This window comes from Wyeomyia smithii, chromosome 1 (genome assembly GCF_029784165.1).
Source record: "Wyeomyia smithii strain HCP4-BCI-WySm-NY-G18 chromosome 1, ASM2978416v1, whole genome shotgun sequence".
Taxonomy (NCBI): Eukaryota; Metazoa; Arthropoda; class Insecta; order Diptera; family Culicidae; genus Wyeomyia; species Wyeomyia smithii.
The window spans coordinates 25,389,804-25,408,023 of NC_073694.1; the positions used below are offsets into that span (position 1 = coordinate 25,389,804).

General features: G+C 40.1%; 1 protein-coding gene across 10 annotated transcripts in view; it reads right to left on the reverse strand.

Annotated features, from left to right (window-relative positions):
- Nucleotides 1-6,415: 6,415 nt before the first annotated feature.
- Nucleotides 6,416-18,220, reverse strand: part of LOC129718514 (blood vessel epicardial substance) — a 209,129-nt gene continuing 197,324 nt past the window's right edge. For all 10 annotated transcript variants that reach the window (XR_008727133.1, XR_008727215.1, XR_008727361.1 and 7 more), the window contains one exon: nucleotides 6,416-7,876. Coding sequence is in view for 2 of the 10 variants with exons in the window: in XM_055671847.1 (XP_055527822.1) it covers nucleotides 7,812-7,876 (65 nt within the window). In the remaining 8 variants the exon portion in view is untranslated. The remainder of the gene's footprint in view (nucleotides 7,877-18,220) is intronic.

An 18,220-nucleotide genomic window follows, 5' to 3' on the forward strand; every position in this document is an offset into this window, starting at 1 on the left:
TTTAATTGCAATTTAACTATTTTTCTACTGTTTATTTCTTTTTTTCTGTTTTCTTTCTAAACCATACTTTTTTTCCAATTCTTCGTTCTGTTTATTTGTGGTAAATACAGTGGGATTTCGATTCTATCACAGTCAAAATAACACTTTCCGGTAAATCTAGCGAAACTTTGGATTCGAAGAAATAATGGAGCTTAGCATTTTTTGTTACATAGCAGTGAAAACTAACGAAAAAAAATAAAAATGTATCGTTTATTCGTTGGATTCACGGGAGGATGTTTTTTTGATTGTGATAAAACTGAAATTCTACTGTACTCTGTCAGGAAAGGAACCAAAATAAAACAAAACTATTAATAACCCTTTTTGCCTTTCTCCTAGAAAGGTATAGCAATCACTGGAAAAACCAAAGGTATAAAAGTGCTCCAAAGGGTCGAATCTCGTATATCAATCGACTTAGTTTGACGAGCTGAGAATTTTCTGTATGTGTGTGTGTATGTGTGTGTGTATGTAACGCTCTCCCAATCTCACTCGATTTTCTCAGAGATGGCTGGACCGATCTTCATTAAATTAATTGCAAATGAGAGGTCTAGTTGCCCCATAAGACCCTATTGAATTTCATTGCAATCGGATTTTTAGTTTAGAGGTTATGTTAAAAAATGTGAAAACCACGAAACATCATTATCTCAGAAACTACTGAACCGATTTTAACAAAATTGGTTTTAAATGAACGAGCTACTTAAAAAACCCTTAACTTTTGAGTTTCATGAAGATTGAACGTGTGGTTCAGAAGTTATTTAAAGAAACGTGTTCTGGAGAGTGTTTAATCTCACTCATGTTTCTCAGAGATGGCTGTACCGATTTTCATTAAATCAGTGTCAAATGGAAGGCCAAACTGCCCCATAAGACCCTATTGATTTGTTTTGCAATCGGACTATTACTTTGCCTGTTATGTTTAAAAATGTGAAATCCAGCTATGAAAAGAAACATATTCCGAAGACTATTTAAACTCACTCAATTTTCTCAGAGATGGCTGAACCGATTTCCACGAAATTAGTGTCAAATGAAAGGTCTAGCTGCCTCATAACACCCTGTTGAATTTCAATGTAATCGGTCTGTTACTTTGTCTGTAATGTATTAAATATGAAAATCACGAAACTTCATTATCTCAGAAAGTACACAACCGATTTGAACAATATTGGTATCAAATGAGCGGGCTAGTTAAGGGTTAATTGACGAATTTTATAGTGATTAAACACGTGGTTCAAAAATTGTGAAAAGAAACATGTAACGGTTACTTTTCAAATTCACTCGTTTTCCCAAAAATGGCTGGACTATCAACAATCTTAGTGTCAAATGAAAAGTTTGGCTTTCCTATAGGTTCCCATTTTATTTGACTATAATCGTATTTTTATTCCAACCGTAATGTATTAAATTATAAAAACAACGAAAGTCTATTATCTCAAAGATCACACGATTTATTTGAACATATCTAGTGTCATTTGAACGGGTTGTCTCTCAAACTCTCAAGTACGAAATTTCATAGCAATTTGATATGTGGTTCAACAGTTATGAAAAGAAGCAAAATTCAAAGACTATTTAAAACTGTAACTGCTGTGATCAAAACATATGGCCTCAACAAAATTTAAATTTGGTATTGTGCTATTCGTACGTTCCCGGTATTGCTCGTGATAGAAGTGTACGAAATTCAAAGTCATTTTTCCAATTTCGCTATTTCTTCAGCACGGATATTTTACTCCTAATTAATAATTTTGTTAACTTTTTGCCTTTCTCCTAGAAAGGTATTTTGCAATCACTTGCAAAACCGAAGATATGAAAGTGCTCCAAAGGGCCGAATGGCATATATCACTCGAATCAGTTCGACGAGCTGAGCATTTTCTGCATGTATGTGTGTGTGTGTGCAGATTGTTATTTTCACTCACTTTTCTCAGAGATGGCTGGACCGATTTCCACAAAATCAGTGTCATATGAAAGGTCTAGTTAACCCATAAGACCCCATTGATTTTTTTGCAATCGGACTGTTACTTTGCCTGGTATGTTTAAAAATGTGAAATCTAGCTATGAAAAGAAACATATTCCGAAGAATACATAAACTCACTCACTTTTCTTAGAGATGGCTGAACCGATTTTCACGAAATTAGCGCCTAATGAAAGATCTAGCTGACTCGTAACACCCTATTGAATTAAACTGTAATCGAACTGTAACTTCGTTTGTAATGTACCGAATTGTGAAAATCACGAAACTTCATTATCTCAGAAAGTACACAACCGATTTGATCAATTGTATTATCAGATGAACAGGCTAGTTAAGGGTTGACTGATGAATTATGATTTAACACGCCCTATACGTTCCCATTTCATTTGATTATAATCGAACTAAGCAACCGTTATGTATTAAATTGTTAATGAAACAACGAAATTCTATTATCTCAAAGATTACACGACTTATTTGAACAATACTAGTTTCATACGAACGAGTCATCTCTCAAACTCACAAATAACAAACTTTATAACAATTGGTTCAAAAGTTATGGAAAGAAAAGAAATTCAAAGGCTATTTAAAACTATACCTGCTTTGATCAATATATGTGGCCACAATATAATTCAAATGTGGTATCGTACCATTTGAATGTTCCCGGTAACGCTCGTGATTGAATTGTTCGAAATTAAGAGTCATTTCTTTTATTTCGCTATTTATTGTGCATTAACATTACGTCAAATTTCATATTTTATACTTCTATTACAACATCATTATTTTAGAACCCAAAAAGTGAATACACATTTATTGGATTGAAGCGTTCGAGTAAATCTATTTTTACAAATAATAAGTTTGAATGAGAAAGGCTGGGTCTGACCGCTAGGTGGATTAATTCAGGTTTTTTTACTCACTTTCGAACCCTAATGTTGACTGCTCAAAGGTGCTTCCGACACATCTCCGGGACGACAAGTCAACTTGGCCGAGTTTCTTCACATCTCGTAGTCTGGTCAGTGGATTTTTACTTCTCCAACTCAGGCAATAAAACTCCTGAAACACCGAACATTTGCAATACCGAATGCCGGAACGGAAAAAATCCATACCCACCAATGCTCGTTGTTTTGGAAATATCCGGGTTCAACCGAATTTATTTTACTTCGCTGTAACGCTGAAGTCAAATTCGAAACGAAAACCTCGAGAAAACCTAAATTAATCCACCTAGCGGTCAGACCCAGCCTTTCTCATTCAATTTTTTATTTGTAAAAATAGATTTACACGAATGCTTCAATCCAATAAATGTATATTCACTCTTTAGGTTCTAAAATATTGATGTTGTAATTTTCACATATAAAAATGCAGTCAAGTCTGTTTGTCTGTCTGATCCATATAGGCCCGAAAACTACCGAACCGATCGACGTGAAAATTTGTATGTAGGGGTTTTTGGTGCCGATAAAGGTTCCTATGATAGTTTGAGACCCCTCCCTCTTCTGGAAGGGAGGGGTCCCATACAAATGAAACATAAATTTCTGCACAACTCAAACCAAGCAAATGAAACCGAATTTGGCATGTGAATGTTTTTAGAGGTAAAAAATATGTTCCATAATCGACCACAGATAGCATTTTAAATTCTAAGATGGCGACTTCCGGTTTCTGAAAACAGCAGAAAATGACCAAATACCACCCAATATGAGCTTTTCTTTAACCAGTATGCCGTTCAAAATCCAGAAATTGTCTCCAAATGCCATTATGAAATCCAAAATGGCGACTTCCGGTGTCGGAAAAACAGCGGCAAATGACCAAATACCACCCAATATGGGTATTTCCGGAACCGTAATGATGCACTGGAGCCACAAATCGACTTCAGACAACATTTTGAATTGTAAGATGGCAACTTTCGGTTTCTGGAAAATAGCCTGTAATGGACGATTCCCATTAAATATTAGTATTTCTGGAATCAGAAAGATGCACAGAAGCTAAAAATTGATCACAGACACAATCTTGAATTTTAAGATGGTGACTTCCGGTGTCTGGCAAACAGCCGGAAATGACCAAATACCATTCAATATGAATGTTTTCGGAACCAGAACCTCGCCCAGATGCCAGAAATTGATTTCACAGACAATTTTAAAGTCCAAAATGACAACTTTCGGCTTCTGAAAAACAGTCCAAAGTGACCAAATATCACCCAATATGAGTTTTTCTTTAACCAGTATCCTAAATACCATTTTGAAATCCAAGATGGCGACTTCCGGTTTGTGAAAAACAGCCTAAAATAAACAAATACTATCCAATATGAGTATCTCTGGAACCAGAATGATGCAAGGAGCTAACAATTGACCTCAGGCACCATTTTGAATTACTAAATGGCAACTTATAGGCAACAGTCGGAAATGACCGAAAAATATTCAATATGGATATTTCCGTAAACGTGATGATGCATAGAAACCAAACAATGACCCTGGACACTATTTTGAATTTGAAGACGACCACTGTTAGTTTCTGGAAAACAACCAAAAATACCTCCCAATATGGGTATTTCCGGTGTCAGATTGATGCCAGAAAATCTGCTGATAATGACAGAATATCACCCAATATGAATATATTCAGAATTAAGGCGATGTACAGAAGCCAAAAGACGAGGATGTTGTCATTTCGATAAAACCAATCATTTCAAACGATTTGTTATTTGACTTTGATCATATCCTATGGCCAATTCGTCGTGCATTTGCAGACTTCAAACAAACCGCAAGGAATCAATGAACTTGGAACGTTCAAATAGTACGACACACATTTAAATTATGTTGAGGCCACATATATCGATCAAAGCAGGTATAGTTTTCAATAGTCTTTGAATTTCTCTTCTTTCCATAACTTTTGAGCCACATATCAAATTGTTATGAAGTTTGTTATATGTAAGTTTGAGAGATGACTCGTTCGTATGACACTAGTTATGTTCAAATAAGTAATGTAATCTTTGAGATAATAGACTTTCGTTGTTTTATTTACAATTTAATACATAACGGTTGCTTAAGTTCGATTATAATCAAATGAAATGGGAACGTGTAGGGCAGCCAAACTTTGAAACCACGTGTTCAATCATAATTCATTAGTTAACCCTTAACTAGCCCGCTCATCTGATAATAATAATCAAATCGGTTTTGTAGTTTCTGAGATAATGAAGTTTCGTGATTTTCACAAGTCGGCACATTACAAATGAAGTTACAGTTCGATTACAGTAAAATTCAATAGGGTCTTCTGAGGCAGCTAGACCATTCATTTGACACTGATTTTGTGGAAATCGGGTCAGCCATCACTGAGAAAAGTGAGTGAGTCCAAGTAATGTTCTGAATATGTTCCTTTGCATAGATGGATTTCACATTTTTAAACATAACAGGCAAAGTAATAGTCCGATTGCAAAACAAATCAATAGGGTCTTATAGGGCAATTAGACCTTCCATTTGACACTGATTTAATGAAAATCGGTACAGCCATCTCTGAAAAACATGAGTGAGATTAAACAGTCTTCAGAACACGTTTCTTTTCATAACTTTTGAACCACGAGTTCAATCTTTATGAAATTCAAAACTTAAGGGTTTTTTTAGGTAGCCCGTTCTTTTGAGACCAATTTTGTTCAAATCGGTTGTGTAGTTTCTGAGATATTGATGTTTCATGATTTTCACATTTTTAAACATAACCTCTAAACTAAAAATCCAACAAGACCTTTCATTTGCAATTAATTTCATGAAAATCGGTCCAGCCATCTCTGAGAAAAGTGAGTGAGAATAAAAATCTGCACATACACACACACACACATACACACACACATACAGAAAATGCTCAGCTCGTCGAGCTGAGTCGAGTGATATATGCCATTCGGCCCTTTGGAGCACTTTTATACATTCGGTTTTGCAAGTGATTGCTATACCTTTCTAGGAGAAAGGCAAAAATATCACAATGTCAACGGTTGCTGTGATTGCTATATGAATTACGAAATACAAAAACGTCCGCAGTAACAGTGCTGTCAGCGAAAGGAGTGAATGCGTGTGGAATGCATGCCAACTCAAATTTAGTCAAAAAATCGGTAATTGAAACGCAACAGAGCAAATGAATGTAAATTTCGATTGAGCTGAGGAAGCTACTACTTTGAAGAAGTAATATTTTTACTTCTCTATTTAGTAGACTCTTCTAGCTAATCATTCTTAAATATTATGTCAACATTGATTTTCGGATACTCTCAAGGAAATTACTTTTTTAAACCACGTCCTGAAACTATTCATTTACGTTCTCAACCTCGACACATTAATCTCAGAATTATTCGTCTGTTGTTAGAAAAAATAATAAACATGAACTTACCTGGGCGAATCAGAGCGGAACCGGAAGTGTCATCCATCAAACTATATTCCCTCAGAGGCGGGGGCGGGAGTCTCAAATTGGCGTATCTCTGGTTTATTTTAAAATAATAATTACTCTTTCGATTAGAACGATTAAATCTCTATCTCTCTCTGTTTTTTTTTCTGTATTAGGTATGTATCGCTAGCACTTTTTTGTTTCATTTTCGTTCCGAGAGCCGTTCCGTACTTTGCTTTCGCTGCAGCAGTCCGTTTAAATCTAACTAACCTACAAGATAGTTTCTCTTTCTCTCTTTCTGACAGACAAACACACAGTCATTCGCTTTTTTTTCGCTTGCTCGAAAACAAACTTGTAGTAAGGTAATGGGTTCCATTTTGCTCGTCCCTTGGTTGTTTCACTTGTCATCAGCTCGTGTCGTGTTAAGTTATTTTTCTTCTCTTTTTAAATTATTGTTTCAATACATTATTAACACTGGAAGTTAACTTCATTCTCCTTCGGGATTAGATTGATTTTTTTATTAATCTCTGGTTTAGCTTATAGGTTGTTATTCTCTTGGTTTTAGCTCGTTTTTTTATTTGATCCTACCTACAACTTTTAACGAATGTTTTCCATCCATTCGTTTTTTCCTTTCAATTGTAATTCCCAACTCTTTTAGATTTTTGTAACGTTTGGTTTTATTTCTTCTGCTGGTTAACTAAATTTAACTTCTAACATCAAGAGCTTCAAGATTATAACTTCATCATAATCATCTATAACAGTAACTATATTTTATGACTAATTATTTTACACCCTTTGTGTGTTGATTCTGTTTCTGTCTAGTGAAATTTTGTGTTTGTTTATTTCTACACACGGATCCTTTCCTTTGATCACAAGATAGCACAAGAAAATTCAGCAACAAGGCTTCCATCTTTTGTTTCTCTATGAGTGCTGCTTCTAGGGTGTTCATCTGAGGGGGAAAACTTCTTTTCGCTTTGACTCATCATTATAAGAACTACAGATATACGTATAAATATAAATATTTCCTATCGAACAATTGTACAACAAAGAACGCAGGAACTAAGCCAAGAAAGTATATAGGTATTTTTTTTTTCTTTGCAAAATACTAATTAGCGCAGCGAGGAAACAGACGCCCGGACCTGCTGCTACTTGCGGCGCCCTGAAAGGTGATCTGTTTACGCAATAATTAATTGATTCTGGGAACGGTAAAAAGCGCAGCTTTTTACCACCCACTGCCATTCGATTCGGTGCTCCTCCTCTCCTGCTGCTGCTGCTGCAGTGCTTCTAGCCGTGTCCAGTCGACATCCAGTGCGATGATGCCGTGATGCAGATCCCCCGGCAGGACATTGCTGCTGCTGCTGCCACCACCGGTGCCGATCGGTTGCCCAAGGGGACAAAACTGCCGCTGTTGCTGTTGATGGTTGGGAGGAAGTTGCCGTCCGGAGGAGGAGGAGGAGCACCGCCAGGCCTAATATTAAACGGCCGTCTCGTGGTCGGTTTCGTCGATTCGGCCGAGTCGCCACGCGTTCGGATCCGCCGCTGAGAAGAAGTTCAATTTAGTATGTTTAGTAGTTCGTGGAAAATGAAACAGGAAAAAAAAAATCTAGTAAATGGGAACTTTTCATGCAGGTGAAAACAGTTAGTGATTACAGTTATACGTCACAAATACACCGACAAACGAAAATAGTATCACAGTTAGAAATAATTACTAAAACTATGTTGTTAGATTATATTGTAGGATATGGCTTTTTATAAGGTATGACTAAATTGTCTCCAACATTCGGGAGCACTTTTACATTTGAATCAAACGCTAAAAGAACTCTCCAACTCACATAAATTATCCCTTTTTTAAATATTTGATATCATTAGTGTCATATTTGTATTATTTTTGAAGCATTTTCATGACAATTTAATGTCGTTTGATGTTCTTTTCGATGTGTTCCAATTCCATTGTTTGTTTTATTTGCAAACTTTTTTCTTGTATCATGAAACCCGTAATCAAAAAATGGCGATATAGAATATAATCAAAATACAAAAAAACATCACCTAAGTTTAAGTAACCTATAAATTCTTTACAAAGACGAAGACCTTCATGAAGGCAACCACCAAACAACAAAAATGACATGAAAGTTTGCTAAAATACACAAAAGGGCAAAAGGAATAAACATGACATAGGAATAATGCTTATATAAAATAAAAATAACATCAAATCAGTCATAATTATCATAAGTGATAGTGATATGATTGACGCCATAAATAAACATTAAACCGTAAACACGATAAAAATGATATATTATCAGAACGAAAATAAGGTAAAATGGTAAAAAGTAATATAAATTACTAAATATAATAAATTTGTTATTTTCGTGGAGATTTTTTGCCATTTTCTGTTATTTTACATAAAAAATTATGATATTATAAACAGAATTCGATATTTTACGTGAGAGATACAACAATGATATTAAAATGACAAGAATATAACAAATTTACTAAAAAAAATAAAACGACAACAACATAAGGTGACGTTTATAAAAAAATGAAGACATTGATGGCATAAAAACAATAAACTATACACAATCAAAATAGAGAATGACATAAAATATTACGAAAAGAAATTGTCATAAATGACAAAACAACTACAAATACCTTAAATATGTTTCTGTTTGGCACAAAAAAAAAACAGACTAACAAGCAAACGATAAAAAGTGTGTAAAAAACAGTTTGTGTGCGCAAAAATATACCCTCCGAATTAAACCCCTCGTCATGCTGAATGGTAGCGTAAAGTGTGATGTCGCTACCGTCGCCGTGGAGCGAACGTCATAGCAAATATATTTCAACGTCAGTACCAAAGGGAATGAAAAGTACATACACTGATGAACATGCAGGTTGTTAAGCGACGGTAGCGACATTACACTTTACTGTACCATTCAGCATGACGACGGGTTTATTTCGGAGGATATTTCGTAGCTCACATACACAATTTTACACACTTTTTTCCGGCTGTTTATTCGTCGCCTGTTAGTCCTGTAAGTCTATTCTCTGTGTGTTTGGTTTGATAATGAATTTTAGTATTTTACAGCAACAAATACAGACACCGGCATAAAAAAGATCCACCCCTAGGAAAGAAATTTTCGAAAAAAAAACACCATTATTTCTATTTCAGGAATATGAAAGTTAATCTCCTTACTTCATTTTGCTGAAGCAGTATCTATGTTTTTCATTTAAAAAACATTTTAATAGAGTGTTTACTTATCGGTTTGTTTTTATTAGGTATGACAGAAAAAAGATATTTTTTCCATGTAATTCACAATTCAACACCCCCCCCCCGTTTTGACGCTTTAAGTCTTAAAAAGTGTTATTTATAGAGCTGTGGAGAAATGACAGGAGGCAAATTTTTCATGCAGGTCCGAAACCTTATTCTGCGTGATGCTAAGCGAGATGAATCTCAACGAAAAATAGCGGAAAGTTCGGAGTGAGCCGTGGAGCAGTGCAAAAAGATCCTAGTAAAGCATAAAGAGCTCGGTACTGTTGCTTATCGACCGGGAAGAGGTTCGAAACGCAAGAGCAGTACGCCAACCTATGACCAGATCATCCGGCAGATCAAGAAAGATTCACGCAAAACCGTGCGAGCAATAAAGGAAATGTTGGATTTGGCCATCTCAAATCGTAGTATTCGACGACGGGGTTTGAAGAACATTTTTGCTAAAAAAAAAAAACAGTGATTAGCGACGTAAACAAAATTAAACGCCTTCTCTTCGCCAGAAACCACATCAACAAGCCCGTGAAGTTCTGGAAGCCTGGTCATATGAGTCGAAAATTGAGCTCTTCAACAAGAAGCGGCGATCAAGAGTTTGGAGGAAGAACAATGAAATCCTCTAGAATAGATATCTACAGCCAACAAATGGAGCACAGCGGTGGGAACATTATGGTTTGGGGCTGCTTCTCATGGTTTGGCGTAGGAAATTTGTCCGAAATCAGGAGGAGTCGATGCTTAAAATGGGACTGGAAAATAATTATGTCTTTCAGCAAGACAACGACCCAAAACACATAGCGAAGAAAACACAAGCATTCTTCCGGTTAACCCACATAAAATTAATGAAACGGCCAACCCCAATTTGAACCTAGTTGAAAATCCGTGGGCTATTCAGTTTTCCACGAGCAGTAATGGCGGATAGTGCACGCAGCCCATTTTGACGTTTCCTGTAGGTCTGGTAATTTCCAACCGCGGTAACGGAGTGAAAAACTTAAATATTTCGCAACGTAGCATAGCAACTTTAATAAACAGTTTTGTTTACTTGGATCCGCGCATGCGCACGACCAAATTTAAATAACAAAACACCCATTGTTTGTTGAAGTTGCTATGCAACGTTACGACGTTGTTATATTTTCTACTCCGTTACTGCGATTAAAACTTCCCTGACCTACAGAAAACGTCAGAATGGGCTGCGTGCACTGTCCGTGATCCAAGTATAGATGACAGTTCTACAAGGTGTGCTACATTTTTGTCTATCTACGCAAACAAACAAATCTCGTTATGAGAATTCTCGCGTTTTGTATGGAATTCGGAACATTTTTGCAAATTTCTCATTTTATGTTGTTTTATATTTGATTTTTTTAATAGGAGAGCGAATCTCCAGTTGAAACACACTAAAAATTGATATTAATTTAGATTAGGTGTGAAAAATTGCGACAATATGTCGAAATAAAATATATAAAAATGCTATATTTCAAATCGTTGGAGCATAATCTTAGTCATTGTCATAGCTCATGACTTTTGTTACTGTTACAGCACTTAACCATGGCTGTTGCGTAAAATCCAATGGTTAAAACCCCTAAGCTAAGGTGTTATGCGACCCGTGCCGATGGATGACGTGGTGGGGGGGGGGGGGGGGTTTAAGAAATACCCAGCCTCTAACGGAGCCTGTGGAGTACCAGGGCACCCTTCACAGTAATTAGCCCTTACTGCATCACGCGGGTCACTGATGCAGCGGACTCTTCTTTACCCAGCGACTCGTGGGAATTTTATGAACGACAAAACTTCACAAAATTCGGCAACCGGCAGCCTTTCTTTGCCGGAACCCATGGACTCATCGGAGCGTAGTCCAATAAAAACAAACGCACCGGGCAGAACGGAGGAGATGGAGCATGAGGATGATTTCAACCTCGACAGCGAATCGCTGGACGGAGGACCCTCTGCTTCATCCTTAATCCTACATTCTCCACAAGGGAATGACGAAAGTCAAATGGAGTTAGTTCCCGGTCCACAGACAAGGCCCGATGACGAAGGGAAACCCGAATCATCGGCACCCCTTGTCAAGCGACTTTCAAATGCGCAGAGGCGGCGACTGAGCAAAAATCTCCGCTCCGGTCTCTCGTACGAAGAAGCCAGGAAGCTGGCCCTCCTTCCAACAGAGCAGCCTGCTCAGTCGAACCAAGTCGCCGTCAAGCGACAGCGGTCGGACGACTTGGTGTCCCCAAATAGCAGTACTAAGTGTCCCCAGCCTAAAAAACTGCGGAACGGCACTGGTTTGGGGTCATCGGGTTCGAAGCCGCTCTCGAAGGCCACATATAGGGAAATGGTGGGAGCTATAAGCCTTGCGGTTACTTCTGCTACCCACCCCAGCTCCCTACTCACAACGGACCAGCTTCAGGCCGTCCGGACCTTCATCCTCGATCACATTGCGGACCAGGAAAATCCAACCACCAAGCCCAAGTTTAACGGTTGCCATCTAAAAAATGGCTTCCTGCAACTTGCCTGTGCCGACAATGACACAGTGCAGTGGTTGGAAAGGGAGGTACCTTCTCTCGTACCATGGGAGGGAGCACAACTTCGTGTATACCACATGAAGGATCTGCCGAAGGCCAGGCGGTATGCCGGTTACTTCGCGGACAGTGCGAACTCTCCGGACGAGAAGATTCTTCGTTCACTCCAGAATCAGAACGACCATCTCTCTACCAAAATGTGGCGAGTCTGTAACCGCAAATTGGTAAAGACCTTGGTCGAACTAGTTCTGGATATTGACGAAGAATCGGCCAAACTCGTTGAGAGTAGTAATAATGAACTGCACTACGGTTTCGGCAAAGCACGCATCCAAAAGGTAAGCGGAAGGCCGAACGTTACAGGCGGGAAAGACTCCGTCAAAATGTCAGGGAAGGTACGTGCGGGTAACTCCTCCGGGAGTACTCTGCCACCACCCAGGCAAAACGATCCTGCGAATGGGCTAAAGGTTCGCGTGGGAAACTCCTCCGGCAGTGCCCCACAACCACCCAAACGCAACCCTGCGATTGGGAAGGTACGCGCAGGATGCTCCCCCGTGAGTGCCCTGTCACCACCCAAACAACGCAACCCCGCGGCTGCTCGGACGGTTCCGCCGAAGACTCGCAAGAGTGTGAAGCATCAACCACCGAAAAGTCGCACCCCCCGGAGTCAAAAACCGCCACAGTGTGCGCGACGACCTTCTGTTGCCAATCGACTGCTGCAACCGAAGCCGGACAGTGAGGAAGAGCAACTTTCATCAACCAGCCAAACCACTGTTGGCAGCCGTCAGCCAATACCAGGATCATCTTCCGATCCGGACAAAGACGGCAACTTCACTGCAAAGTGAGCAGCCTTCGCTGCGTGCAAGCGAATCTCCATCACGCAAAAGGCGCCTCGGGTGTTCTTTGCAGGAGATTCGCCAAAGAGCAGCTAGCGGCTGCATTCATCCAGGAGCCGTGGATCAACGAATCCAAAGTTCTCGGACTTAACGCTCCTAACGGTAGGTTAATCTACTGTGACACGCAGTCCAAACCAAGGACTGCAATTCTGCTAAATAGAGAACTAAAATTTTTACCTATTACAGAATTTATCCAACGCGACGTCGTTGCCGTCACGGTTGAAGTACCGACAACCAGAGGAAAGCAGGAAATGGTTGTCGCGTCGGCCTACTTCCCGGGCGACCAAGGTGATATACCGCCACCCGAAGTTGCTGCGCTCGTGCGGTACTGCAAGGCCATCAACAAGCCGTTTCTGATCGGCTGCGATGCCAACGCTCACCACACGATCTGGGGCAGCAGGGGTGAGTACCTACTTGAATACCTTACTTCTAACGATGTCAATGTATGTAATGTAGGGAATAACCCCACGTTTATCAACGCTATCAGACAGGAGGTCCTTGATCTCACTCTGTGTAGCGCCTCTATTTCTGAAAGGATTAAAAATTGGCATGTCTCCGATGAAACTAGTTTGTCGGACCACAGACACATCGTTTTTAATATAGAGGCTAACCCTCTGAAAAGAGAGCTGTTCAGAAATCCTAAGAATACAGATTGGGAACCCTTTAAGGAACACCTGATCGATTCACGAACTTTCAGTTACAGCAACATTCGAAATTCAGTTGACCTGAATTCGGCAGAAAATAATCTACAAAACAGAATCATGGAAGCTTTCGACGCTGACTGTCCACTAACACAGCGGTCAGTATGCCGTGACGTACCCTGGTGGAATGATCAACTTAGTGACCTTCGTCGGGAAACTAGGCGGTTATTCAACAGGGCAAAAGTCACGTCTAACTGGGACGACTACAGGGCGTCCCTCACTAAGTACAACGCCGAGCTACGCAAGGCTAAACGGAAATCCAGAGTTAGTTTCTGTGAAAGAATCCAAACTCTGCCGGAAGCTACGCGGCTCCAAAAGGCGATGTCCAAAGACCATACTAACGGTTTAGGACAGGTGAGGAAAGAGGATGGATGCCTCACTGTCACTACCAAGGAAACGCTGGAGGTTCTTATGAACACCCACCTTCCTGGATCGACAGAGACCGAAGAACTGAATAGTGATGGGTCGCGGCAGGACAATTCGAGACATATGGCGTCTCGGGAGTCCATCCTGCTGGCCCGTCGACTGTTCACGGAAGCTTCAATAGGTTGGGCTCTAAGCTCATTCGACCCTATGAAGTCTCCTGGTCCAGACGGCATACTACCCATCTTTCTACAAAAATCGGCCGCAGTTATCATGTCCGAGCTCATCAACCTCTTCAGAGCCAGCTTTATCCTGGGCCATATTCCGGATAACTGGCTGAAGGTGAAGGTAGTGTTTATCCCCAAAGTTGGAAGAAAGGACAAAACCCTACCCAAAACTTTCAGACCCATAAGTCTGACTTCATCGCTTCTCAAGTTGATGGAGAAAATAATGGATAAATATATCCGTGATGAGTTTCTTAAAGACTCCCCGCTGAACAGAAACCAACATGCCTATCAAAGCGGCAAGTCAACAGAAACTGCTCTTCACAGCTTAGTGACGTTGATTGAAAAATCCCTGAGTTATCAGGAGACGGCGCTATGTGCCTTTCTTGATATTGAAGGGGCCTTCGATAACACGTCCTTTGCATCAATTGATACGGCTCTTTCTCATAAGGGAATCGACCACACTTCAAGGAGCTGGATACCCGCAATGCTCTCTAGCAGAGTGATCACAGCAACCTTGGGAGATTCGTCTGTAACAATGTCAGAGATCAAGGGATGCCCGCAAGGAGGAGTTCTCTCGCCCTTGTTATGGTCACTAGTTGTCGACGCACTTCTCAACAAGCTTTCACAGCTTGGTTACGAGGTCATTGGATACGCCGATGACATCGTCCTCATCGTCAGAGGTAAAGATGACGCAACTCTGTCGAGCCGAATGCAAACGGCTCTGAATACCACCATGTCATGGTGTTTACAGGAGGGTATAAACATAAAACCCTTAAAAACAGTCCTAATTCCATTCGGCAGACGAAGGACGATCTCCATTACTCCTCCAATACTGAATGGAGTTAGACTGGGCTTCAGCAATGAAGTCAAATATCTCGGAATTATTCTGGACAAGAAACTGAACTGGTCTGCACAACTGGATCACGCCGCTGAGAAAGCGATCTCAGCGATCTGGGCCTGCAGAGCTCTGTTCGGTAAGACCTGGGGACTGAAACCAGACTTGGCACTCTGGTCTTACAAGACCATTGCCCGACCAAGAATCACCTATGCTGCCCTAGTGTGGTGGCCTATGGTTAACGAAGTGACTGCGCAAGCCAAACTCAAAAAAGTTCAAAGACTTGCATGTCTTTCGGTTACCAGCGCTATGCGAACAACTCTAACTGCAGCCATGGAAGCTATGCTTTGCCTACTACCTCTACATCTTCATGTGAAAAAGGAAGCAGAGCTTGGCGCTCTAAGGTTGCAAAGGAGGAAAACCATACTTGAAGGGGACCAAATCGGCCACCATCGCATACTTAGGGAGTTCAATCTAACTCCGCTATTAATCACAGTCTCCGACTGGATGGACGTTAGGACCAGCATGGATATTCCATATAGAGTGATTGAAACAAACCGCTCTATGTGGAACAATGGAGGGCCTAATCTTCCACCTGGCATCGTCAGTTTTTATACGGACGGCTCGAAAATGGGATCCCTAACGGGATCTGGTATATACGGACCCGGTATCAGGGAAACGTTTTCCCTGGGAAAATGGCCCACTGTTTTTCAAGCAGAGGTATATGCCATATATATCTGCGCAAAAATATGTCTGCAACGCAACTACAGACATGCGAAAATCGGTATATTCTCGGACAGTCAAGCAGCACTACTAGCACTTAAGTCCGTCAAATGCGCTTCCAAACTTGTTTGGGAATGCATTGAAACTCTACGGGAACTTTCCCGACAGAATTCAGTTTTTCTGTTTGTTGAGTCGAGGGTAAAGAACACGCTGACTACCTAGCAAGACAGGGATCGGCTCAGCGGTTTATTGGCCCCGAGCCGTTTCTGGGTACGTCTATTTCCGCTATCAAAAGCGAACTACTAACTTGGGAAAGGCTAGAAATAGTATCCCAATGGCAACAGGCATAGGGTTGTAGACAAGGCAAACAGTTTATCTATCCGAACCCTGGAACCGCCAGAAAGCTACTTAGTCTAAATCGAAGTGACCTACGGATAATCACGGGACTCCTCACCGGACACTGTCCCGCTTTTTATCATTTAAAGAAAATCGGCGTAGTGTTGAACGACACCTGCCGATTCTGCAAATCTGAACCAGAGAGTTCAGAGCATTAGCTTTGCTCTTGCGAAGCTCTTGCTTCCTCTAGGTACAACTTCTTAGGAAGTTACCTTTTAACTCCATACCAAGCATGGAGCTCCAATCCCAAGCAGGTCATTAGTTTCATCAACTATGTTGTACCTAATTGGGGTACAGGTTTACAACAAAACACCAAATCAATGAGTACGAACAATCCGTAACCTGTGCACAGCAATCGGGGCCCGCCACAAAAGACAATCAGCAAGAATGTCGCAGTGGCATTTCAGTACCCAGTGCCCTTCAGGCATACAGAGAAAAAAATGCATCGACGTGAATAGCATACCTTTAAGAATTGCCATCTATACTTGGGTCCGCGATTACCGTTCGTGGAAAGCTGGATGCTTGACAACAAGGTGGATACAACAGGTGTCACCAAAACAAACAAAGTTTTTTTAGCCCTGCAAAAGGCTTGGGACGATTTGGACCCACAGAACCTCCGGAACCTCGCCGAAAGCATGCCAAAGCGTCTTCAATTGGTGATTGAGAAAGTTGAATAGAGCTAAACCACATCAATACTGTGCGGAATAAGTACGACTGATGATCGAAATTGAAACCTGTACCCAGGGTTGCCACCTTTATTTCTGTATTTTTTCTCGAAAATATCTGTATATCTGTATATTTCACGGGCTAAATAATCTGTATAAAAAATCTGTATCGAGCAAACTAAGAATGTTGGATAAAAAACTTATTTCTTAAAGAATATTTTGAAACAAATCATCGTTTTTTGCTCTAGCTTGATTTTTTTTTTGTTTCAAATTTATGATCAGGCGATGAGCAAATTTAATAACTGAACACGGTATTACTTATTTTTCTCTACGTGATGTTCATGCATGCTTTTGTTAATGTAATTTTAATAGCCCCTGCTTGGGCGCATCAAATTATTTAAATTTTCCAATTTCACGAATGTTTTGGGATTGATTAAAGCTACCGTTTTTACGACAGGTTCGGTTAAATCGTACCGCTTTGCCTTGTCCAAACCACGTCCCGCTTCTTCTGCAACGATACCAACATAAACAACATCAAGTTTTTTCACAAAAGTTTGAAAGTCGTTGGATCGAATTCAACATTTGAAGAAATTGATTTCAGAAGAATCGGTACATAGCATCCCTGCCTGTACCAAAAAATCACTAATGGAAAATGAACCACGGTTTCTTGAGCGCCGAAGTTCACCGAAGCATGTGTGCATAATACATATTCTGATTTTGATCTCTGTTAATGTATTCATTTTACAACTGTTTCGTTATGCATTTTACACAACCTTTGTGCGTTGTCAGAGCAATCATTGTGCGTTTTGAAAGGACACTTCGGTTGATCGAGGCTTGAGCTTTTGCGTGCTACTAAGCGTCTATTCCTCAGGTAAGGGGCGGCTCACAACAGCGTCTTTCCCACAACAGCGGGCGGCTTAATTGAGAAACGTGCTCTCCTGAACGCTATAACTGAGATGGCAGCCCTATCGCGAGACTCGGTAGGTTCCCTAATACAAACAATAAAAAATATAACTCGGAACATTCCACAGTGTCTAAAAATTAAGATTTGCGGCTAAAATTGTAGCAAATCTTATTTTTCAAGCAATAAAATAAGGTCGATAGTGTATACAACCGAAAGATCATATTAATTTTACGTTGTCACAACGTATTTTGGATTGAATTGGTATGATATACGAAGAATTGCGTTGACAAATCACCCAAAAATTCAAAACTTATAGAAAAATGAAAAATGTTCAATCTTTTATTTCTACAAAAACGCAAATTTTCCACAAACTTTTAACATAGATCCTTGAAAGGCACAGGTAGGGCTCTTAG